The 27,058-nt window shown below is 35.3% G+C and overlaps 1 protein-coding gene across 3 annotated transcripts in view; it reads right to left on the bottom strand.

Annotated features, from left to right (window-relative positions):
• Cabcoco1 (ciliary associated calcium binding coiled-coil 1) overlaps positions 1–27,058 on the bottom strand; it is a 111,196-nt gene that overhangs the window by 7,051 nt on the left and 77,087 nt on the right. For 2 of the 3 annotated variants that reach the window (XM_048814409.1, XM_048814413.1), the window contains exons 6-7: positions 961–1,083; positions 428–568 (exon numbers count right to left, since the gene is read on the bottom strand). In XM_048814409.1, the coding sequence (XP_048670366.1) occupies positions 428–568; positions 961–1,083 (264 nt within the window). Of the gene's footprint in view, positions 1–427; positions 569–960; positions 1,084–23,987; positions 25,492–27,058 lie in introns of those variants that run through there. The other variant, XM_048814415.1, reaches the window with a different exon arrangement.

Here is a 27,058-nt window from a genome sequence, read left to right as displayed (position 1 = left end):
GAGAGAGAGAGAGAGAGAGAGAGAGAGAGAGAGAGAGAGAGAGAGAGAGAGAGAGAATATTTTAGTTTTCGGCAGATACAACATCTTTGTTTGTATGTGGTGCTGAGGATCAAGTCTGGGCTGCACACATGCCAGGCGAGCGCGCTACCGCTTGAGCCACATCCCCAGCCCAATACTCAAGAGTTTTTACCTTTCTTTTAAATTTCCATGTTGAATGATTTTGCAAACTGACAACCCACACCATAATAGATGCTATAGGCAAATCTATGTTGTGATCTTGTTGACTTAACTGAGAATTATGTGCAGATGTTCAATTGAACGCCATCATAAGTATTACTCTTGATGGCACAGTGTTGACAGGGTTTACAGATGCTGAGTTTGACTAATTAATAATAAGGTAATTAAATATACTATCAATACTGAGTACCTGAATGCCTTTTAAAATGTCTTCTGTGACTTGAGCCAGGACTGATTTTACATCTTCAATGGTGAAGCCAACTAAAGGATCCATGTCTGAAGTGTCAGATTCTGACTGGGAGTGCTCAGGGCCTTGTTCTTGATCCAACCCCTAGAATATTGAAAGCATATAACATTGAAGAGATTTCTAGAGTATTCTGAGATTTATATAGAGCCTTAAGCTTCGATTGGGTGATATTCTATCAGGAATGATGTTTTGATTTGACATTATTCTGAATTTTCATTATTCATGGGGGATTACAGCAGATCCTGTCATGGTGCCAAGCGGTACCCACTTTTGGGAAAGTGAAGATAGAGGTTAAGGAACAAAGGTTGGAAGATTTTAAAATTGCCCAAACACAGTCACTTGGCCCATCTTTGAATTGCTATAAGGAATATTTATGTCTGGCTGAGAAAAATCAGAGGCCAAGAAAATGGAAGAACATTTGTTCTTTCTCCCTGATCCCTGAGGTAGGGTGAATGAAAAGACAAAAGGGAACCTACCTTCATTTCCATATCTGAGGTTGAGGGTGGCTCTATGAATGTTGAATGAATATCAAATGAGATTCCTTCTATCAGAGGCTCTGGGAATGGGTGGACTGAAGTCTTGACAACCTCTATCACTTGCTGGAGAGGAAGAGAAGAGCTAAAGTATGAAAGTCTTCAGTGAATAACAACAATTTCAGCCAGTTCCCTTATGTATCTGCCATACTTCCAAGTCTGGTATATTTTAAGTGCTTATCGCTTCTAATTTTTTTCTTTTTTTTTTGGTACCAGATTTTGATTCCAGAGGCACTTAACCACTAAGCCATATCCCCAGCGCTTTTTAATATTTTATTTAGAGACAGGGCCTCACTGAGTTACTTAAGGCCTTGCTCAGTTGCTGAGGCTGGCTTTGAACTCACAATCCTCCTGCCTCAGACTCCAGAGCCAATGGGATTACAGGTGTGTACCACTGTGACTGGCTCTTCTGCATTTTTGATGCCACCGCCCTCTTGGTTATTTGTTGCCTTTTGAACTCCATCTCTCTCAACTACTGTCAACTGGTATTTTCTTTTCCCATTCTTTTTCTACACACAATGGTGTAGAATTTCGTATTGTATTGCTTTGGCCTTTGTCTCAAGCCTCAGCCCCTTACTCCTGCCTACAAGCTCTCTGTAGGTAGAGAACCAAGTTTTAGAGCCCATGTATATCTTCTCCAGTGCTTATTACATCCAGTAACAGCCTGGTGGTGATTGATATTACTCAGCAGAATGAAGCTGTTCTTGTGGGGAGCATTGGAGTAGCCATCAAGAACCTGGAAACTAGGAGACCACTCTGGAAAGATTAATATGTAAAGCCAGAAAGATTTACTGAAACACAGAGGGCAGGACAAGACTTCACCAACATCAGCTGACAACTCTTTTGCAAGAGTGTGTCAGTGGGAGGGAGCCTGGTAGTCACCATTGAAAGGGAAGAAAAAGGAGAGTCAACTTTGGGGATGCCTAACCCACCAGGACTTGAAGAGCAAGAGGAGATGAAGTACTAGCATCTGTTCTTTATGTTCTGATTCCATGTTTAACATGCAGCATTTTGACCATAATTTGATTTCCCATCTCAATTGATCTGTGAAGACATGCCCATTTGAGTGTTTTGGTTTTTATGCCTTTTACACTCCTCATTGTAAATCAATAAATGGTTCTAGTTTATATGGTAAATTCTCGTGAGCTTATGAGTGCAGTTCTGAGAAGTACTTCTCTGTATGCTGACAAGTTTGAAGACAAAACTTTGAGAATATATGAATTCACCAAATAATTACCATTTTCTGGAGCTTAGAAAAAATCACGAAGTATTATATGTTCATTTCTAAATTCATAATATTTCAAATAAACATATATGTTATGTTTCATAATTTAAATATTAATATTTTATTTAGAAAAGTTTCAGAATGTACTGGAAATGAAGTTATTTCTTGGCCGTACCAATTTGTAGGTATTTTGCAATGAATTTGTATTATTAATTTTAACTTGAGTTTATAGGAAGTGGCTGCTTAATGTCATCAAATGGAAGCACTGAAGTCTCCTAACTTTATAGGCACTGAGATTTGGAAATGAAGAGGTTAAACGATTGGTCTAAGGTCAAATACTTATTCAGTGACAGGGCTGGGACTTAAACCCTGGTGTATTGACCCCTTGGCCTATGCAGTTTTCAGTAAACAACATCAAGTTGCCATACTTGGAAGTTATTGATATTATTAAGCACTTTAATTTTCATTCTGATTGTTAGGTGATGTCATTCCAGGTTGTTTATCTTAAGTTGACTAAATGTTAATCAAAACAGAATATTGAGACATGGCATATGTCTGTAATCCCATGGCTGGGGAGGCTGAGGCAACAGGATCAAAAGTTAAGGGCCAGCCTTAGCAATTTAACAAGGCCCTGAGCCACTTAGTAAGAACCTATCTCAAAATAAAAAATAAAAAGGGCTGGGGATGTGGCTCAGTGGTTAAGCACCCTGGGTTTGATTCCTGGTACCAAACAAACAAAAAACTTAGAATACTGAAAAAAAAATTTAAGAATAGTTATTTTTTCTCATCACATTCATAAAACCATTGCTTTTCTAAGTAGGTCATACAAAGGTTTCTATCTTCTCACAAAATTATTTGCACCTCTTTCTACCATTCTTGGTTTGTATCCTCCTACATCTTCTATTGCTCTTTATTTTCCCAAGCTAGGGAAAGGACACAGCTAGACACCTTTTAATGTCTTTAGAAATATTACAGGTAAAATAAACAAGCTGAATGTCGCAATCAGAAGCAATAGAAGACGATGAGGTATTTACTTAGGGGTGTAGACTTTAATATACAGTAAGAAACAAAGTTTGGGGTGCCAGGTTTGGTGGGTGAGTCATTGAAAAGAAGAAAACTGTAGTTTATTGAATTTACTGCAGGCACATAGCTCTGCAAGGTGAAAATGTTTTCTTTTAATGAAGCAGAATTTTGTCTGCTATGATCATATTTGTCTTACTGCTTGCTATGTTTTTCTATTCACAGTTCAGGACTTTCTGCTAATGTGCCCTCCCCTGGTGAAGTTCTTAATAGATAGCCTCTCCATTCTGGTAACAGCAGATTCTACCATCTGCCCTTTAGTGCCCCTTTCCCATCAGGTTATACACTTAAATGCAAATGGATATTTGAGTTCAAGTCTCTCATTTTATCCCTCATATCCCTGTGATCTAGATTTCTTTATACGGTTCATCTGAACTACTTGTCAGCTACCCAGTTTTCTGGTTTTTGGCATGTGTGTGCGTGAGTGTGTGTGTGTGTGTGTGTGTGTGTACTGGGCACACACTTAGAAACTTGGCACTTCACAGCTCCACATCATCATTTCTTTGGTAGAGTGAAGCTCCCATTTATTCTGAGAAGCTCAAGTTCTAAATGACAGTGGGCTTTTCTTTTCCTTGTTTTTTTATGAGTGTAGCTTATGTAACTATGAGATCAATTTAATTTGTTTACAAAAACCGGGGGTGAGAATTTCTTTTCTTCAGGCGTTTTGCATACTATTGATAAACCAAACCACAGCTGTTTTTCTCTTTTATGAAGAGTTACATTTAGCAGTTAGTGAGTTACTATAAGGAAAAGAAATATCTCAATTTCAGTTGAAGGTAGAAATAAAATTTTCATTAATAATAGGAAGTTAACTTTCAAATACATAGTGTGAAATAAACAATGCCCAGAAGCATCATGGTGATTTTTCCCCATTATAAAATGGCAGACTTTTTTTTAAAACAAGTTTAGGGAAAATTAGAATCAATAATTGTGTGAGAACACAAAGCCAGCAAATATGGTTAAGAAAAACCGTCTGATGCAATACTTTCTTAAAAAAAAATACAATTAGGCCTTTGTATTTTTTTTTTAACAAAACCTCATGTTTTACAACATCACTGGTTCTGTAATAAAATCTATTTAAAACAGAGAGACATGGTCAGCTTTATTAAGTTAGATTTTTTGAAAGAACGTTATAATTTCCTCAAGTCTATGAATAGTTGAAGCAAATTAAATAAAGCTAGTTTTATAACTATTTTTATACATTCCTGTAGAATTGTAATTGTCTCATATTTTTTTCCTCAAAAGTCTAATATGTTACCTCTTAAATCTGGAAAAATAAAAACAGAAAAAGGATCAAGCAAGTTTATTAAAAAACCACTCCTATTTGGTACCCTGACTTAGCAACCCCCACCTTTTCCATGAGAATAGCACCCATAATATTCAGATCAGGAAACAAAGGGAAGGACTTTAAGTGACTTGCCTGGGGCCTAATGCTGAGATTAAAAATCAGGAGTTTCTGATTATACACATATATCCATTTGGCCAAATGATTGGTTTTGCTTGACTTTCAAATACCCCCTAAATATTACTTTGAATGTAAAGCAATAAATGTGTTTCTCTTGCCATTTTGAATGCTTGCACACAAATGGATATAATAAAAACAATCATGTTGTTCCATGTGAATGCCATTTATATTTTTTTTGATAATGAGCAGAACATTTGAACCAAGGTGAGTACATTAAAATCTCTAATAAAGAAGAGAATAGATTTCTAAACAGAATAATGGACTGTTAAGTGAACATACGATAAATAACATCTACAGATGTGGTCACTAGAAAATTAGTTTTGTATAACTTACCAATATACATTTCCCCCAGATGTTATCTGTTATATGAAAATTGTTAGCTGTATTGTTCATTACGTGCACATTGCATTAGTGTTATTTAAGACGGTTTACAATCTGCACTTTAGTTGAATTGTACTATGGTATTTAAGGGATATCAAGAAAATGGCTTATTGGCACAGTTTAATATTCAAAAGTACAAAATTTCATTGTCAAACATCATTTATCTTTTTTAAAATGCAAGATCTTTACTTACAAGCCAAATGAAATTACTAGAAATCCTTTAAAAAATGTGTATATTCAATATGAATTGGATATCTACTATGTGAATAAATACTAAGAATTTTGACCTCCCTTGGAAATAAGTTCAGGTCAGTTTGGGTTTAAAAACCTACTTTTTGGAGTTAGATTCTGCTTCTAGTTCTTACAGCGTCTGAATAGTATAAAGATTTTTATCTCAATGCTGTATTACTTCATGCTTTCTTTTTCTATGTTATGTGTTAATATTACCAGGAATATGAGTTCAGATTTATTGCTTTCTTCAGTAATGCTTCTTTGGAGAAAGTGTAGGTGATTTGTTGGTAATGTTTGTACCACTAAAATCTATAATTAAAGTGGTACTTGTTACATTATTAAAATATATTATTAAATTATTTAACATATTAAAAAGGCCATTGAGATCACAACTTTCCAGTATTTTGAATGGCAGAAAGCAAGATAAGTCTGTTCAGTCCTTTTTGAGCCACCAGGCACACAGACAAAAAAGTGGATTTGCTTTGAAAAGACATTTGTTTGGAATTGTCAGAGGATGACTTCATATGTAAATCAGAACTTACTAAAATATGTCAAAGTTTCAAAAGCAAACTTTTATTGCCAACTTTCCCCACTATTAACTAAGTGAAAAAGGCACAAAAATTCCAGTAATATTTTAACTATTTTCCCCCTTGAAGAAAAACATTACTCATTTGCAAGTCTAATTAAGAAGTACTTGTGTGGTTCTGGAAATTTTTAACAAAAAATTGTAACTCATTGCCCACGATATACTGCACATAAAGTACCAACATATGAATGCCACCTGCAAAATGCAATAAACTCGGGTAATGTCATACTGAGGCCATAAATTTAAAATGAAAAAAGAGGAAATTCAAAAGCTAAGATTATCAGAGAAACTAATTAATCCATTTCTAAAGTACTTTTCTTTTGTGTTAGGGCCATTACAAACTTCTTAATATACCCTGTAAATGTAGAATATCAATTCTGCTACAAGAGTTCTCCTCCTCCCTTTGCATTTTTGACTTGGAAATAAATTTGCAAATGCAGCACATTAATTTTCTTTCCTATGCTTAATATGCAGTATTTACATTTTGAAAAGGTTCAAAATGTTGCCAGGCTTCTGCAGGGTATGAATAGACATCTAATAGCAACTTCTATTTTTATCCACAGCATACTGGTAGTTTGAACATTTATAACTTAATCGAGCTTTGAGACCATCAGATCCACACATGCTAATCACCTCAACAGTGAACGGTAACCCAGCACAAGTCAGGACAGGAAATGAAGAGGACCCATTCTAGCAGGAGCTGAAAGGAGGAATTTATGTTGGCAGGCTTTAGTAAACTGATTTGCAATCTGGCTAGGGTACTCCAGTTAACACCTTGTGCCCATTTTTATTTATATATCTTGATTTGATCTTGTTTAACTTGGGTTTGAAATAATAATTTGTAAAAAGTTGGTAATTAAAGAAATGGATTCTCGGTATTTTAGATATCTTCAGTATTTCTAAGTGTGCTTCTGTTAAGGCCAGTGTTACAACAATTTGAAAAGAAATCACAGTACTCCTATCTTAATGACCCCAGACAATAAAATTCTCTCTAATGAATCGGAAAAGTACGACCTTCTTGTACTGTAAATGCAATTTAAAAGGAAAAGATGTTTTGATTTGGCTCTAGTGCAAACATTTCCTGAGGGATAGAACTGTTCTTTAAACACCCAGATATTTTCTAAAGTTGCAATAATCTGGAAGATAGATGACTGAATTATAGGCTTTAGGCTTGGCTCTATTCCTAATTGTGTGATGCTGAGAAAATCCCTAGGCCTCAGTTTATTTATCTGTAAAAGGAGGATAATGATAATTGCTACCTGGCTATTTCATTGAATTGTTTCAAGCACAAATTAAATAATGTAGATGAAAATATGGGGGGGTTCTTCAAAGGGTAGGTATTATTAAACCTCAAGGTGTGTTATTATTATTATTTATAATTACTGCTATTACTGAAAGGCTCATCTCTCTGATGCTGTCATTTGCAGACACTTGACAGGCTAAAGTAGCTATATTTGAGGACACCAGCCCATGCTATTGGTGAATGTATTTGTTAATTTGCTTGGCCAGTCCAACTCTGAAGAATTAGCTAATGAGGATGTGTCATCACCCTGTGTCCACAGAGTGACAAACCTTGAGATATGAAGTATACATCCAATACTGTCTAAAGAAAATCACCCACTTACAGAAGGAGATTGTTTACACCTGATTTTCCAATGAGAAAATCTGCTCTTTCCCTACCCTGCCCAACTTACTGCTCTCTTTGTCTTTTGTTTTTTGGTTCAGATGTGGCCTGTGGTTGCCTAAATTGTATTCATATCACAAAGATTCCCTTTAACAAATTTTGTCAAAAGTAGAGTCACGGCATTACAGGGCAAACTTTCAATACTTGGGAAAATGAAATGCTGAGTTCTTGAAACTACTCAATTTGACACTGTACTTTTGATTCTTAGGTTGACTTTATCTGGTAACTAACTTCCACAGGGTGAGAGTCAGAAAGTATAGTTCCATTATAAATAGCTGGAAAACACCTAATGCTTTTAAAATATAATTTTTAGGACTTACTTGGAGTGTATTTATTTAGCTGAATGGTTATAATCTGGAAGGCATAACCTTAAAGTCAGTGTAAAGTATTTCAAATAATTGTAGTCACACATACATTTTGATTTGGGTTTGTCTAGGGTGTACATTTGAGGTTTTTAATTTTTGAAATTAAGGAAGTGGTCCAGATTATCTATTTTCTTAAAGATCTGAAATTTAATATGAGTATCAGTCTAATGGAATAATAAAGACGAGTTACTCAGTTATCTTTGTGGAAAGCCTGTTTTGAATTATCAAATATAAATTAAAAAACTTGATTTTGCATATGTTGCATTTTCATTGCACCTTATGATAGTTTATATGCAGAATATGCAGATGAAGCTACTTCATGGCTCTCATATTTGAAATACTCTTTTTGAGTAAGTACCTGGAATTGGTGGAAATTATATGAGACAATAATTTATAATGGTTAGCACAGGAACTACAATGGAAGAATGCTAGGTCCTTGGTTCTAGTGTTTATTTCTTTCTTTTTTTTTCATGGACTTTCTGTTATTTTGTCAGTTTAAACTACCTGAATAAGAGGAGGCTGAAACTATTTGGAGAAATCTATATCTGTAATTTATTTAACTTCAAAGCATACTGATTGAACTGCACTTCAGTCCTGGAGCTGTCAGTTCAAAGTAGAAAAAAATAACAACTTAAAAACTGTATTGAAACTAATTTCAGTTAGAAATATGAAGTTTTTTTTGAGGGCTAAATTAGAATGTTTATAAAGTGCTATGAAATCTTTAGAGAAGTCAACGTAATGTTATTATTCCTGACCTCTTAGACCCAAGATGTCTATTTTAAGTAATCTGACATTAAAAATGTGCTGACAAATATAGATTAAAAAAACAACACAGGAAGTTGTAAATCAGTTGGTAACCCTTAGCATCAAGGAAATAAGAGACCACGAAAATGTAGTCATTTACTTTAGTCAACCTCAACCTTAATTTTTAACTAGAGAAAATTTGCAGAAGGCATGATGTTTATGTTTTGGATACTTTATTCATAGTTTGTGTGTTTCCTTTTTCTCCAATAGGCTCATAAATTATTCCTAGGAAACATGTTGTCACAGTTATAAATATTTCCCTCTCTGCTGAGTTTCCCTGGCCCCCGCCTTTTTTCCTTTCTTTCTTTTTAAAATCTATATTAACTGATTCTTTAACTTTATTAGGAAATTATTTTTGGCCAACAGGGAAGGATTTTCTCGTTTTGGAGGAAACTATTGCCTGTTGCTCTATGTAGTCTAGAAACAGGAAGAGCCCAAACCCTTTCTTTTATCCAGGGCAGCCCTCTATTTTATGCATGGGGGTTGTCATCATTTCAATACCATGAAGAGTCACTAATTCCCTTCTAAAAAACAAGTCTAAGTACCTTAAGTTGCTGAGAGCCATAGCCAAGTAGGAATGACGCATGGCAATTTCTTTGTCAGCCTACCCCATGTTGCTTAGAGGAAGGACTCTCCATTTGTGGAAATGGGCTTGCCTTTGGACCCAGGTCATTTGCAGTGACATTGCATGTATGTTTGAGTAAGGTGACCCTGCTCAAGGACCAGGGTGGATCCGGGTTTAGGGAGGATCCTGCTGGATTAGGGTGGGTCCAGGTTTAGGGTGTATCCTGCTGGGAATAGGGAGTATCCTGCTGCCTCAAGCGCCCGCCCACTCCTTGAGTTCCCGTTGAGTTCTCGCGGGATTCAGAGAGTATTTTGGGATGCAGAGCCCAGTGGAAGTGTGGATTTTGCCCAGAACGTGCTTGTAGAGTGCCGGTGTGAGTTAGGGAATAAAGACTTGCTGTTTGAATCTACAAGGCTGTGAGTGGCTTGTGATTTTGTGCCCAGCCAGACTGTGGCATTAAGTTTGGGGGCTTTTCTTAGAATCTGAAATCTTAGAAATTAACTACAAAACTGATTTTGTGGAGGACAATGGTGTATGCAGCAACAGATGTTCTCAAAAAAGTCTTTTCACCTACAATCTGTAAAGCACACTAGTTTAGTTAAAAACATGACTAAACATACTCTGAAACATTTAGGTGGTATTGTTATTCCAGATTTGAATGTTCTAGAAATCTAGAATTGTTTTCCTCCTTAAATGTATTCAGGGTCTGGATTGGCTCTGCCACACATCACAGTACACGTTGAGAGTAGTTTGTTTGTAAATTTGGAGTTGGATTTAGGTCATCTCCTGTTCAGTTGCAGATGTTATATCCTATGTCACTAAATTTCAAGTGGTTTTCTCTATATTTACACAAGATACAGGATCAGCTGCCTGTGTAGATCCACAGATTCAGTACTTTTCTGTCATGACATAGAAGAATATTTGGGTTATACACTTAGTATTCATTGGAATCTTAGACAGGCTGAAGCTTGTCCCTTTGTAGCTATTTAATTATCTCCCCAGCCTCCTCCTTCTCCCATTCTACTTATCTTTCAATGGCATCACCAGCTTCTCAGTTACTGGACTCAAAGCCTTGCAGTTGTCTTTGGTTATTCCCTCTATCTTGTTTCTGAAATTAAATCAGCTACAAAACTTGTTGGGGGCACCTCTATGATGTCTGAAGCATCTGCCCCCTCATTTGCACAACAATGATCACATTGCAGTGTTCAAATCCATGTCTTGCATTCACGAATCTTGAGCTCCAACTGTAATGGACTACATACACTTTCCCAATAAACACAGTACCTGGAACATAGTAGGTGCTCCATAAAAATTTATTAGATGACTGTCACCCCTACCTGTCCCCCCCCCAAAATACCCCAGCAACCAAAAACTAAACTAAACAGCATGAGTAAGGCTGCTTTTCCAGGCTCATTTTGGCTGGGCTGTTCTCTCTGCTGAGAGGGAGGGATTTTCTCCCTGGACCCTGCCAATGTTCCATTGGGTCTTCTAGACCAACTCATTCACCTCAGGGAAGTTTTTCTTGTCTTCCTTGTGTTCTCAGAGTAATTTGCTTATTCCACTTGTCACATAGCTCTTGAGTTATAGCGAGGTATGAGTGATCTCCCACCATTTTGTGGAACTAATTTGAGGTCAGGTAGCATATCTTACTCATCTTGAGGGCACAGGTCTTTGTATATAGGAGGCATTCAGTAGATGCTGGGTGTACCACTAGGATATCTGTTCTTTTAAAAAATTCCAGACTGCCTGGTTTGTTTGATCAGCCACATATAGTTCAGGTTAAAAGTGTGTCATGAAAAATGGTACCTGGAAGCCAACCTAGTAGCTGTATTGCCACATCACTGTAGTATCTGTATTTCTTAGTGATCTGTGAAGTCTTGGACTCTTTGTTTGAATACTACAATGTCAAAACCAAAGCCAACTAAACAAACAAAAAAACAAAATAAAGAAAAGATTCTCACTGATTTGATTGCATTGATAGGTTTTTTTTTTTTTCTGGTACTGGGGATCTGGGGATTGAATACTCGGGGGCACTTGCCACTGTGCTACATCCCCAGCCCTATTTTGTATTTTTTTTAGAGACAGGGTCACATCGAATTGCTGAGCACCTTGCTTTTGCGGACACTGGCTTTGAACTCATGATCCTCCTGCCTCAGCCTCCTGAGCCACTGGGATTATAGGTGTGTGCCATTGAGCCTAGCCTGATGGCTGTTTTTAATTGATGGATGATTAAGCTGCTATATAAATTGACTGATTTTTTAAAAATATTTTTTTAGTTGTAGTTGGACACAATATCTTTATTTTATTTATTTATTTTTATGTGGTGCTGAGGATCAAACCCAGCGCCTTGTGTGTGTTAGGCGAGCCCTCTTCCTCTGAACCCCAACTCCAACCTCTGATGGATGGTTCTTTGTTAGACACAGTGTAGTTCAAATTCTGAAGAATCCCCCCACCCAGCTCCTGATGGAAGTAACAACAACAGAAAGTCTCCAGGGGGGTGCTGCCAAGACACCCTCCTTCAGAGGCCACAATTTCCATTGCTTTCCAATTTATGTTGTCCCCCAACCTTGATTCCCCACCCAAATACCCTTGTGAAAGGTATCCACTGGAGTTGTGCAGAGGGTAGTGCTGGATGCCATGCAGGAAAATAAATGGTGATGACAAGAAAAAGAAGCAGCTCTTATTTACTGAGAACTTACTTGTGCTTGGCATTGGGTTGGTTAAAAAGCATATTATAAATTTTAGGTTTTTCTCACTGTAGTGCATTGTGAAAAGAGGTTCTATTAGTCTCACTTTTTTACTTTGTTTGTTTGTTTTGTGGTGCAGGGGATCAAACCTAGGGCCTTGCACAAGTTAGGTAAGTGCTGTACCATTGAGCCACATCCTTTGCCCTGGCTTCATTTTTTTTTTTTTTTTTTTAAGATGAAGAACCTAAAGCACAAAGAGGTTAATTCACTCATCCAAGTCACATGACTAGAAAATAGTAAATCTGGTCAGAACTTGAACCCAGGGCTATTTGCCTTCAAAGTTCATACACCTAATTTTTAGGGGCAACTGGAATTCTACTGTTTTTTTTTAATGGATCCCCAAAATGTTTATCTCCAGTTTATGGGTGAGGAATAGAGGCTTAGAAAAGAAAAAAGGATGTAAGATGTTATGGAGATCTAAAAACACAAGTTCTCTGGTAATTGCAGAGAGAATTTGCTCATTACTATAGTGGATTGTTCCCAAAAATAAATCAATGAAAGGCATGGAGGATTGAATTTTTTTAAAAAAAACATGGCAAGATATAAAAAGAATTGGGTTTATAAAGAAATCTGAGAACATGCTTAATTCATTTGTGTAAATAAGAAAGCATAGTAGCATCCATTTGCTTTTGGTGACTAAAACTGCATGGTTCCTTCTCAAATAGCAATTTATCCTATTTGTTGTAATTGTAATTACTGTTTTCAATGGAATCACAGCTTTCTCTAGGAAGAGGCATACAGAAAAACAACCAATAACCTAGACAGTTAAAAATACATTGAAAAATAGGTATGGTTGTGTGAACAAATCTCTTCAACCATGTGCAGTAATGTGCTTTAAATCCATTTCCATATTTTTAATTAACACTTAGTTTCAAAAAACTTTCTGGAGGCCATTTAAATCACAAATTGGGGAAAAAGCAAATTTATTTTATCAGAAAATTGACTATGGACTATTTTGGTGGCTTTTATTATTTTTACATATTAATGATTAAAATTAAATATGGCATGATTACTCATGACAGAAGACGACAGTGAAATAATTTTCATAGCTGATATAATTTTCAAGTCAAACCTGGTTGAATAAGATATTACTTCTGTTGTGGACGCGTTTCATTGTCCACACTGCAGCTCTCATTCCCGATCAGATCCATCCATTTCACAAAGGGGATTATATAGCTGAACCAAACTACTTTTCTGGCAGAGAGCCAGTAGTGTATTGGCTTTGTATCAAGAGCTGTCCTGTGGGGACCTGGGTGCTGTTTCTGTCCTGTGGTTTTCAGACACCTGATTTTATGTTTTGAATCATTCACTTATTTGAGTGGGAAACAGAGAAATAGTGTTCTACAAATCTAGCACCAAAAGTACTGTCATCTGCTATGTCAAAATACTGTCATCATTATAAGTAAAAGGTGTAACTCGCCTCTCTGAGGTTACCTCTTTTGCCTGGTCCCACAACAAGGGCCACTATTTCCACATCTAGAAAATGAGGAAAACAATGACTATTCACTTCATAGGTTTTTGTGAGGGTTAAATTAATATGTGAAAAGCACTTACACAGTATCTGGCATATACAAAAAACTTAAAAGTCTGAAGTTTTTTTTTTTCTTTGAGATTTCATCATCACCAATTTATGTCGTTAACAATGCTGAATAAAAGCTCCCTGAGAATAGTGACTTCATCTATTTTGTTTCCTACTTTACTGCCTAGCAGGTGGCTGATAAATGGTGGGAAAGTAGTAAATATTTATTGAATAATTAAATATGGGAAATCATTGTGTGGCCTCATATGGTCAATAAGTCACTCTATGATTATTTTTCTCTGCTATATATTCTCTTGTGGTGCAAGGCACTAAATTCTAGAATTTTCCCTGTATATTCTTCACCTTCCCCCAACATGACTCATACCCAGGTTGCTCCTTATCTGGGTGTCCAATCCTGCTTCTTGACTTTCTCATACTCCTGCTGTACTTTCCAAAGGGTGTCCATGCAAGGAGAAGTTATAGAAAATGAATAGATGGTGGCATACTGAAATTTCAGGATGAGTGTAGCTTCCTGTTCCCTGATTAGGGAATTATTCAGGCCAGGGAAATCCTTCAAGGGTCGTTCTGGTTTTCACACTTGTATGAACACAGTCCTGGTATGAGGGGTTGCTAATGAAGCCAGTGAATCTGGCCCAGCATGTTAATTTACTCGATTCAGGGAACTTCCTGGTATTTATAAATGAACTCTGTACTTTAGGCAACCTATATCTAGATAAGAAAACCAGAAAAAGCACCTCCTGTAATATAATACTTCAACAGATTGTAATACCAATTGACTTTAGAAAAGCTAACATCATTTAAGTAATCAAAAAAAAAATAGCAAAAGAGAAAAAGCAAGGACAATGAGTTACTGTCTCAAAATTCTGCTAGAAATTAGAAACCAGATTTTAAAACATTCAAATGATAAAGGTCATTGCAAAACTAAGCTATAGCATTAATTGGGTTAATATAATTATACAATCTGCAATTAAGTCTCAACATATTTCAGATTGCTAGTATCACTGGAAACATCAGCCATCTGATTATTCTCTTTGCCTCAGGAGGAGACAAAGTCTTTACCTTTGAAGGATCTGGTGTTCAAGGCATGTTTTGAAGAACAGATAGACTATCAAAATGTTATGAAAAGACACATTCTATTTCTTTAGCTTCTATTTGTATTAAAAGCTTTCTATTCTCATTCTATTCAACAATGATGTGTAAATACTAAAAATGACTGGGAAGGTAATATTCTTTATTCTAAAAAAATGCCAGTTCTCTTACATTTTATTATAATTTATATATTTACTTATTGATGAATAATTTTACTTCAGTTTTAGATGCAGAAATATAACATTGTAAATGATTCTTCTATTAGATTGATTTTTCTATTGGCATATCATGAGGCACTTTATTATTTTAACAAGAATTTTTTTTAAAGTGTTTGCTATTATATCTCTGAACTTCACCATCTCACTAGCATCTGTCAGATTTAATCACCTACAGAACTACCTTATAAAGATTACCTTATCAGAAAAAGTGTCATCTTGTGAGCTTAGGTGTGAGAATTGCAAAATAAAGCTGAGCTACACTAACAACTGCTGTGCTAATTTATTGTAAATTATGTTTTTTTTTGTTTGCAGAGATAAGACATAAGAAGTGTTTCTATTTAAATTCTTTTCCTATTATTTCAACATAAATACCAAACAGCTCAACAAAAAAAAAAAAAAAGAAAGAAAGAAAGAAAGAAAAGCGAGAACATAGAATATTCCTTAAATAGGTTCTAGTGACAGTGAGATTTATTTTCTAAGTTATTGGTTCCAGTCATGTCACACTGTTCTAGGTGTAGAATCATATAGCACAATTAAGATAAAACATAGATGCTTAAAATGCTAGATGGAAATTTCTGATTGTCATGTGACCAGTGCTGATTTATAGGATATGAACTGGAAATAATTGCATAGCAAGCTGGTCTACAACAAAGCTTTAATTCACTGGGCTGACACTGTAAACTCATAATCTGTCGACCTAGCACCAGCCATGATAGATTACAGCCGTTCAGAACACATAAAGCATGTCCCTTTCATGAACATTCTGGGAACTGTAGTTCAGATGACCCCAGTAAAAACAACTGCAATGGTTTTAAGCAAGCTGGTTCTCTAAGAAATGTAAAAATCATGAGTCATTATATTATTAAAATTCAGAATTCTGTGGCAATGAATCACATGAAGTTATCACCTTTAAATCACCAAAGAGAGCATAAATTAGGTCCTATAAAGCTCCATGAGTCTCAATGCATTTTTAACAAGATGAACCTCTTATATAAACAAGATTTTATTATTATATTTATTGTTATTATTATTAAAACTAGAGTGAAATTTAGTACTCATAAAAGTGAAGGGCAATGTTGCAGGGATTGAGCCAGAATGCATAGGCCTGTATTTTGTAGACTCCTTTATATAGCTCTGCCAATATATTTTGACCTATTCTTGTTCTTATGAGCCAATGCCAACATGGGAATTTGTGTGGTCTTTGATATATGCATTAGTGACAAGAGGCCCTAAAAACTGTCTTGGTTTTTAACCTAAACTAGTATTTGAACTCTAATATCAAAGAATCAGTTGTAAGGTCAACACAACTGTTCCATCCTGTCACCCCTGCCCCCGACCTCCACCACTCCCTTTAAAAAATACTTTGGAAGGAAGTTGAAATGGCATTTAAGAAAAAAATTTGAAAAACCATTTTGCTAGATTTGCTGACTCTTTTGCTAGTATACTTTATATTGTAGCAGACACATGCTCTTTTTTTTTCTTTTGTGTGAGATTTAGATTTTGGTTCAATTCAATTGATTTGGGCACATTCCATGTGCCAGAAACATCATAAGCAGGATTTCTGTCCTTGCAGGGGTTTACAGCTTGCAGGTTGGGTGAGAAAGCAAAGAATACAAAGATGTGTACAATTATAATAGTATGTAAAAATGGCTACAAGTGGGCTATGTTATAGGGTTGTTGGTTAGTCTGTCTTTATTTAACTGACATCTGAGTGATGTGTCATTAGGGATCAGCCAAACAAAGAGCAAAAAGGGAAGGGCCTGGTAGGGTAAGTGGGTAAACACTATTTTCGGCTGACTGCTTCTCACAATACTTATTTAAAGCCAGAGGAATCAGTTGCAATAATTGACTTCAAATATAAAAATGTCAAAATAAATTTGGCTCTTGAATAATTTGAGCATAATTGTTAATTTCTAATAAATATTACTTTGATTATAAAGAACAGAAGAAATATTGTTGTTGGCCAATGGTTATTTTTACTTAAAATGTTAGAAGGCTACAAATAGACCTCTGATGATAGATCATGGAAAACACATTTGATAGCTAAATATAAAAATCCAAATATTAATAACTACTGACATTTATATAGTCCTTTTATCCCAAAGCTCTTAACAAACATTACTGACTATATATACTTAGGAATAGCACTGAAATGTTGCTACCCTTTCAAAGGACTAGACACTAATCCAAGAAAAGAGTAACAAATATATGATTTACTTAAAATACAGGTTTTCACAATATAGTGCACATTTGGAACTGAAAACTCATAACACTTTCAAAGTGTTCATCCTATTTATTTCAATGTTATTGAACTTTTGGTTTTATTTAATTCCATTCCTACCGTGTCATATTTTTTCCTTAGATAGGGCCTGAGGTGGTTAATGGTGGCCATGGGGCAGTAGTAAGTACTAGGGCTGATGGCATACTTTCCAAGTACAGTAGCTTTGGCTCTTTAGCGCCTCCTATCGTAATAAAGGCTGATATGCCAATGCCACCCAGTAGTGCCATCTACTGAAGAACTAGTTCTGTTTCATCTTGAACCAAGGATGTTCTTAGTTATCTAAGAAACACCATCTGTCTCAAACCAGTTTGATTTATGGACTATTTGATCAAATGAGTTGTTGCCAGGTTGCTTGATGACACTGATTAAAAAGATTCTCAGTTTGTTTTACTTGCTTGGACAAAGTGTAAATTAAGTGGCAATAATCAATTCTAAAGGCCAGAAAATATAAAATGTTTAATGTACACATTTAAGCCCTTACTATAAAATATTAATTATTTTATTGAATTATCATAATATCACTAGAAATGACAGAAATATAAATTAAAGTTCTTTATATCTCCTGTATTGATGTTATAATTTAGACATTTCAATTCAGGACTTATTCTAAATAACTTGCTTTAAATTTTAACATTCCACTTGCCCTTCTCTATAAATGTTATGTGATCTTCAAAAGTTAAGCTAAACTCCCAGTAATTCCTTCAAGCTTTCATATTTTTTTTCAGAAAACAAAGAGCTATATATTTTAAAAACTTTTATTTATGCCATTTTCAGCATACCTTTCTAAGCATGCACTACAAGCGAAGTACTATCTTAGATTGTTGGGGATCCGAATAAAAACAGCATACAGTCCTGCCTTTCAAAAATGTCACAATTTAGTCTGTGGGGGTGGGGAATGGCATATTAGGAAATTTGCAGAGTAAAATAATTATTAGCAGTATAAGTAGGGAATTTTAGAAAAAGGACAGCCAGTTCATTCTAACGAGAGGGAAGAGATTAAATATTCAGAGAAATCTTAAAGTTGAGATGGTGCCTCGGTTGAATGAGGATAAATAAAGAGCTAGCATGAAGATGGGGTCGGGGAGGGAGAGGAAATCCCAAAGGCAGGCGGACAGAAGTAGCTTGTAGAAAGTGAGAGACAGAGCATTCTAGAACAAAAGATGTACATGGTGTTAGTAAAGGGCTGGGGTCAAACTGGCCTAGGTTTAGTTCTGACTTTGGTATTTAATAACTACATGACCTTTTAGCAAGTTACATACTCTCCTATAAGACTTATGTTTTTTACATGTCAAATGGGGCAAGTAGCCTGCCCATTGACAGTCAAACAATTGGTAGAACCAATTTTATTGGGACTATATATCAAAAATTTAAAAAGTTAGCAGAAAAAATAGTAGAAAATGTTATGGTTAAAGTTCAACAACAACTAAGTGGAATTTAGTTTAGGAGTGCCAGTGTTTTAAAATATTGAAATGTTGTAAATGTTTGAAATTTCAAATGTGACTTACAGTTTTATAGAGTAGCTTATATCTGGAACTAAGTGCATATTTGTCTTTTGCTATAGCTACATTGAAAAAATAGAAAAATTCAAGAGGTCTATTTTCCATATGTCCAAATAATATTCAGCAATTTTTAAAAACAAATTTAGCAAAAGTTAGAACAATGTATTTCCCTCATCATTTGCTGAGAGGAAGCCTGCTTGATTAATGTAATTAAAGGGTTGCTTGTAACTCAAGACTCAATTAAAAAAAATAAATTTGGTCTTATTACTTTACTTCCAACTGGTAGTTTTCCTAGTGTGATTTTTGAGCTAAAATCTGTGGCTGCTTTGTTCATGACACATGAATTGTTTTAGCACATCCTTTCTCCTGCTGTGCATATGATTAAGAAAGCAGAGGTTAAATAGTGCAGTAAAGAATTGGGTAAATTCATTCTATTTTTGCTCACAGTGCCTTTTAGTCCCTCCTCCTCCTTTTCAGGACTGGAAGAGTTCAGAAACCTACTATCTTCTCCTGAAATTATTCAAAATATGTTATGATGAAAACACAACTTCTCTCTTTTAACATTCTCTGGTACACTGATTTTGGTATATCTCTGTTAGCAAGACAACCAAATGCAAGCACATCCTATCATTACTGGGAGCTAATGCATGCTGGACACTGTAGTAAGAGTTTTGCAAGCATTGTTTTATTTTTCCTTTGTAACAATCCTGTGAGTAAAAACATTCTTATTTTCAGATGAGGAATAAGAGGCTCTGGGAAGTTATTCTAGTGTTCTAAGTTTCCCAGTTAGTGGTGGGGACTAAGGTGCGAACTCTCATCTATCTCATTCCAAATTTTGGCACTTTATTTGATAGTTAAGAGTTTGATTCAAAAAATCTGAATCTAGCTAACTTGCATATCGTTGTTATGACAGAGGTTAAATTTAATTGAATAGAAACTTTATGCTCATGAGGGCAAAAAGCAGTCAGTTCTTGTTCTCTTTGAATTAACCGTCTACTGTGGATGGGACTTCAGGGTATTGCATGACAAGCAGCATGGAAAGCTGTGTAGCGTAGCTGAGAAACTATGACAAATGTAACATGTCCAAAATGAAGGAACTCTTCTTCCTTCAAACCTGTGCCTTCCCTGGTCTTAGAGGTAATGGTGCTAATATCCACACAACTGTCAAATTAAATCCTGGGGTCATCACCAACTTATTTGTTTCCTTCACATTTTGCATTCAGTTCTTCAGCAAGGCCTGGCAGATCTGCTCTAAAACATATATGAAGCTTTTCTCTACCTTCTCTGCCACCACCCTCTTCCAAGCCACCTAGACCACATCATCCATCACCTTCCATCTGGTCTCCCTGCTTCCCCCAGTAAGAGCCATGTACAATAGCGCTGGTGGATTTTGTGAAGCCCAAAGGTGAATAATGATGCAAAATTAGGTACAAAAGTGAATATATAGTTCACAAAAGTGAGTATATAGAATAATAAAAGAATTAACAACAAATTACATTCATTAAAAATTTAATTTAAAAATTGTTAACTGCTTAATCCATATCTACAATACATTTTACCCTATTTTTAGATATCATACTCAATAGCTCTTCAGATACAACAATATTATAACACTATTTTCCATAGAAAGAATAGGAGGGTTATTCGGTCTTTCTTCTAGTTTGGTTAATGGAAATGTTTTTATTACTGATAGTTTGGGAAAATTTAGCCTCATGAATGTTCACTAGTAATATCATATACATTTTAGGATTGCTGTCAAATTTGAGAAAACCTTTATCAAGTTTCCATCATCCATGAACTGCAATATTTAAAGTTATTTTCAGCTTCTCTCATGCAGAGAACAATTTAAAAGACTTTTTATTCCTGAATGAAGGACTCATTAACCAACAAGTGTTGATGCCTTCACTGTACATGCATATTATACATTTTGTTATCTTAATTGATATTAGTAGTTGTTATTAAAATGCAAGAAGTTTAAATCTTCTTATGTTGTCTGATGTCCTCCTTTCTATTAATTGAATTATCAAGCAATCTAGATGCCTATTCATTGCCTCTATTTAAGAAGTATCTCTTCTTATTGGATTATGACTTTTAATTGTTATGATCTGGATTCTGGGAAGTTGCAATTTGCTTCTTGAAGTCAGAATAATTTCTATTGATTTCATTGCTCATTTGCATTGCTCCTGTTTCAGCTTCCATTGTGTTTTTATTTCTTCACTTCTTTAATAAATCAACTTTAAGATGACAAAAGACAGTACCCTACATATAAATCCAAATCACAAGTTGTAATTTCTCACTTGTTGAACTAAAACATTCCAAATGTCTGCCCAAATTACAGTTAAAGTGGTATATTTTAAATTTATTGAATAAAATGTTTGCATTTCATTTGCACTTTGGTTTTTATTCTAAGTCTCCAAAAATATATTTTAGAGTTCTTAAAATGTCATTTAACTCATGGCAAGACTTGAATAGCTTCTACACAGTTGATGTTTAAAAGAATTTTCCATAGACTGGCTTCTAGTTCCATACATTTCAAACAGAGTTTCTCCTCTACTTCTTACACATGTCCAGTGCCTGACCCCAAAGGACACACTCTCACTGTAATAAGACTTTGTGCCTGGCACCTGTGTGTAAAAATGTCATAATAATTGGTAGCAGAAAGAATACCTGCACACAGAGGGCTGGATATACATTATTATACAAGAATTTCCTCTCCCAGTTCAATTGATGACCTTTCTAACATAGTTGTCTTGCCAGTTTCTCCAATTCTTTGTAGGAAGTTTGTATGTTGTCATTCCTATACTATATTAAAGTATTTAACACTAAAATCATCATCACAACCCTTACTATTAAGAAAAATGGCTTTGCTAATCACATTAATGATATAATTGCACTTTTATGAACTCTTGTTAAAATCTGTACAAGTTTTGGTTCATCTAAGCTTATTAGTCTTTTATATACAACTGTTTACCAATTTCTATGTTAAAAATCTTCTTAATATTTCTTAAACTTGGCCTTTCTTTCCATTACCATTGCTATATCCTAGCATTTTTTTTAATAATTTCTCAATTTCCTAACTTCCTAATTAGTCTTTCTGTCCCTAATCACTTTCATTTCAAAATGTTGTATGTAACATTGCCAAGTTACTTTGCTCAAAATACTGCTTTTATTATGCTTAAAACCTGAAAGCTAAATTGCTGTTAGTAACATTTAGATGAGAATCCTTACCAAAGATAGAATTTAAAATGAACTCAAAGTTCTGCAGAATTAAAGCTACATCTATGTCTATCAAATATTATTAATTTGAATGAATTGGTTAGAAAACTAGTCAGTTTGAGGGCTGTTTGAATTATAAAATATTTTCTAAATACAATTGCACATTCAATTGATAACAGTTCCCAACTTCTCAAGCAAGTTTCCCAGAAAATTTAACCCTCATGCCCAAGGCATCTACTTTTTGTAATGAATTAACTTTTATTATGTCCTGTCTTTGATAAAATTAAGAAAATAGTGATATTTTTTTCTGTAGCACTTAGATTTCTGCACAACCCTTGTTGAAAAAGACTGGGAGGGCAACTGAAACTATTAATAAAATGTTACAAGCAAAGATTCTGGGTCTACCTCAATGATTTAGAAAAACAAAACAAAACGAAAACACACTTTATTTATAATTAGCAATGTCCACTTGCATATAAACAGCGGATGTTGCCAAATTCAAATGCTGTCCTGCGCAAGAGAGCAAGACCAATTATAAACATGCATCAAGAGTAAAGAAAGATTTCCAGTGTAGAAGATGTTGTACAGCCAATCAACAAATACATTAAAAAATGTTCATCATCACTAGCAATTAGAGAAATGCAAATCAAAACCACTGAAAGATTTCATCTTACTTCAGTCAGAATGGCAGCTATTATGCATACAAACAACAATAAGTGCTGGCGAGGATGTGGGGAAAAAGGTACAGTTATACACTACTGGTGGGACTGCAAATTGGTGCAGCCAATATGGAAAGCAGTATGGAGATTTCTTGGAAAATTGGGAATGGATCCACCATTTGACCCAGCTAACCCTCTCCTTGGTCTATACCCAAAGGACTTAAAAACAGCATACCACAGGGACACAGTCACATCAATGTTTATAGCAGCACAATTCACAATAGCTAAATTGTGGAACCAACCCAGATGCCCTTCAATAGATGAATGGATTAAAAAATGTGGCATATATACACAATGGAATATTACTCAGCAATAAAAGAGAATAAAATCATGGAATTTGCAGGTAAATGGATGGAGTTAGAGAAGGTAATGCTAAGTGAAGTTAGCCAATCCCAAAAAACCAAATGCCGAACGTTTTCTTTGATATAAGGAGGCTGATTCATAGTGGGATAGGGAGTGGGGAGCATGGGAGGAATAGACAAACTCTAGATAGGGCAGAGAGGTGGAGGGGAAGGGAGAGGGCATGGGGTTACTAATGATGGTGGAATGTAATGATCATTATTATCCAAAGTACAGGTATGAAGTCTCCAATTGGTGTGAGTATGTTAGAGTCTGTAAACAAGTCAAAATAACACCTGGCATTTTGCCAGGGGAATGTTAGCGTTGGTAAACAAGTCTGGATGGTGCCTGGCAAAATGCCAGAGGGAGTGGTTTGAGAAGTAACAAAAGCGAGCCATTAAGTGTGGAGATTCCTTATTGGTTGACTGATGTATCTAGTTTATGCTAATTAGATAAGCTGTGTGGAATGTATAAATACTGCTCCTGTCCTGCAATAAACGGCTTCCACCTGGTGATGAACAACTTGTGTACATTGATACAGCAGGAGTGGAAGCCCTTTATTGCAGGACAGGAGCAGTATTTATACATTCCACACAGCTTATCTAATTAGCATAAACTAGATACATCAGTCAACCAATAAGGAATCTCCACACTTAATGGCTCGCTTTTGTTACTTCTCAAACCACTCCCTCTGGCATTTTGCCAGGCACCATCCAGACTTGTTTACCAACGCTAACATTCCCCTGGCAAAATGCCAGGTGTTATTTTGACTTGTTCGGACTGCGGCATGAGTATACTATGTATACAACCGAGATATGAAAAATCGTGCTATATATGTGTAATAAGAATTGTAATGCATTCTGCTGTCATATAAATTTTAAAAAGAAAGAGGTGTTGAGTGCCTGAGTGTGTGTGTGTGTGTGCGTGCACCAGTGTGAGAAATGTGTACCACAGATAAGTTCACATTTCTATGCCCCTAAAACCAAACAGTCTCCCCATACTGTTTGGTTTTTAGGGGCATAGAAATGTATATATAAATCATTTAGTATATAAATCGTGTCTTTGTTCTTTTATAAACCAAAGTTTACTATTAGTGCAGACGAGGTTGATGTATTTGAAATTCAAATTTATTGGTGCTTAAATTAGTATTTTTTACTGTATAGAATTTGTAAGAAGGTTAAAACTAGTACATTTATTGTCAAGTGTAGTTATTATGATATAATATCGCATATATTATAATTTCTATGTTAAGAGTTATAGGAAAGAAATAATTTTTATGTGTGGTGCTGGGTTTCAAGCCCAGGATCTTGTAAATGCTAGCTAAATCTTCTCCCACTGTGTTGCACCCCTTGCTGTAGGAAAAATTATATTTTGAGAAGAGAAAGTATAATATTTTGATTCTAAGCTATCATTAAAGTGTCTTAATTTAAGTATTTTAAAATTAAAGATGGATACTCTTCATTTGTTAGCAATACAAAGTAGCAACATTGGTGTATTTGGGTAAAATACCAGTGATAGAAAACCCAAAGATCCATCAGCTTTAACAAGATAGAATTTTCCATTGCCTTCACATAGCAGTTCAGAAGTAAATAGTACAAAGCTCTTATCGTGGCTCTCCTTTTTTACCAAGTCTTTTGGGATCTAGGTTCCGTCTGTCTTGTAGCTCCTTTATTGGCTCCATTTCCAAGATTATGTAATGGCCCCAAACACCCTTCATATTCTAGCCAACAAAATAGAAAGGTTAAAAAAAAAAGAGTGTGATCCTTAAAGAGCACTTACATGAAGTTTCATAATTTACTTCTCATATGACATTAGTCAAAACTTAATTTTGACTAAGTGTACTGACTTATTGCAGAAAGGTTGGGGAATTAAGTCTTTATTCCACTTAATTATTCACTCAGCTAGAAATCTTCTATTAAAGGAAAGTGGAAATGGAAAGATAATACTAACATACAGTATCGAGCTCACTTTTAGTTGTTTCCTAACTGTATAATAATAAACCGTACCAACTGTATCTCTTTGGAAGAGAATATGGGTAGGTGGACTTATGCCAGTAAATTATACCCCATTACAGTGAAGTTTAATCTGCTAGTTTTTGGCCACAGCTGTGCATCAAAATCAAAGATGCACTTGGAGCTTTTAAAACCTGGAGAAGCCCAGCCCTATTCTATTTAGTGGAATCACAAAGGGGGTGTTAATAGTTTCCTTTTCCAAAGTGCTCCAGGTAACTCGGGTCAGATTTAAAGACAACAGAGGAATCCCCTTGGTGGGCCTTCTGAACCATAATATTTCAGAACTGTTAAGGGAAAGGACTGTAGGAAAAGATTGAGTCAGAACTGTGAGCACCTTTCCAAACCTTCGTTTCTTCCTTTTGATTTTCTGACTCAGTTACTCATTCTTCTCTTCCTCAACTTTCATCAGGCCTTCAGAGTAGTTTTTGCTATGACACATGTGACAGAGAATGGAGAGAAAGAAAATGTTATTTAGGGTTAAAAAAAAAAAAGGTTTCGGAAAGGTACGTTGATAGTAGATAATGGTAACTTTCTCAGTTATAGCCTCAACTCCTTGAAAACAAGGCCTTCATTTATTCAAGAAGGCCTGCCCTGGAACCAGATTATGGCTCTCTGTCTAAATCTGGCTACCCCAGGGGATCATGGTTGAAAACTTGGACCCAAGATTTGAAGATTACAAAACCTAGTCTTAGGTGATTTCAGTCTGATTTTATGACAGAAAACTGCTCTCGGACATTTTTGGAGTTTAGGAAGAAAGCAGATCAAGTTCTGGCTGATATTGAATAAGCTTTCTGAAGAAAGAGTGTTCTCAACCTTTGTCTTCCCTTTGGACTATGAGCCAAGTGATGCTGTCATGTAGATGGCATTTTGGAGTTCATCCTGCATGCTTTGAGGGACATTCTTTAGCTGGGCCCCAATTTTGTCTTACTGATTTTTAGACTGATCTACAGAGACATCTTACATTTCCCATTTGTTTTTAGATGAAATTGAATGTATTCCTGACTTTGGAAAATCTGATTCTTCTAGATTTTCTTTGGAACTAAAAGACCAACAAGGCTGCTCTGTACTAAGCTTACTCTATCTAAAAGTTTAGGTTAGTTTAGGTCTCTATTATGCTTCTAATCTAATGTGGTCTCATTAATTAAGCCATTTTCCCTGTTTCACACTTTCTCATCCTATTTTTGTTTTTATTTTAAGATTTTGTCCAACACTTGTAGTTTGGATGTGCTTACTCATAATCTTTTGATCATGGCTATGGCTTCAGAAAGAGCTCTGCTTACTTCTTCAGGTGTGGACGTTGCCAATTACCTAATAGTCTATAATTACAGACATTTAAACTTTGAAAAAACCAGTGCTTCCCCCTTTCCATTTGCAGGAGACAGATTTAAAGAGATTTATGTGAAAAGACAAAAATCCATTGTATTTTCTGTTGACACAAAATGCTGTAGCTAGCTTTCTGGCTTTTCTCTTAACTCTTTTCATTTTCTTTTTCCTTCCCCTCTCTACTTCTTACAGAAAGTCTTAATTCCGGTCTAGTGGTTCCTAACACCTATTTAGTTTCCTATGGAAGAAGGAGGACAGACTTTTGAGTAGTCGGTAGGCATCTTTAGCATTAGCAAATTAGAAAAGGTTGGTTAGTGAAGCAGTGAGCTAGGAAAAGAGTAAATAAAACAGAAAGTATCAGATACCTGAATCTTCCAATCTGAGAATGTTGTATATATTGAAACTTAATTATAAATGTGCATAAAGAGTTCTTAGTGTGTGTGTGTGTGTGTGTGTGCACACTATATAAAGTTTATATTTCCATTCCTGTGAAACTAAGCAAAAAAGGAAGTTTAGGGTTGAGAGGGAAAAAATGAACCAAATTATTTCAAAATATGTATCTAATAAGTAACTTTAATTTATCCTTGGGAAAAAGTTAATTCTTGAACTGAGAAAAAAATGCTTAACAGTTTGAAAAAACTTTTGCATTCAACTTTTTTTTTTTTTTTTTTT

The sequence above is a fragment of the Marmota marmota genome, unplaced genomic scaffold (assembly GCF_001458135.2).
Source record: "Marmota marmota marmota unplaced genomic scaffold, marMar, whole genome shotgun sequence".
Taxonomy (NCBI): domain Eukaryota; kingdom Metazoa; phylum Chordata; class Mammalia; order Rodentia; family Sciuridae; genus Marmota; species Marmota marmota.
The sequence above is the reverse complement of the archived record's forward strand: the minus strand, read 5'-3'. Positions and strand labels throughout refer to the sequence as shown.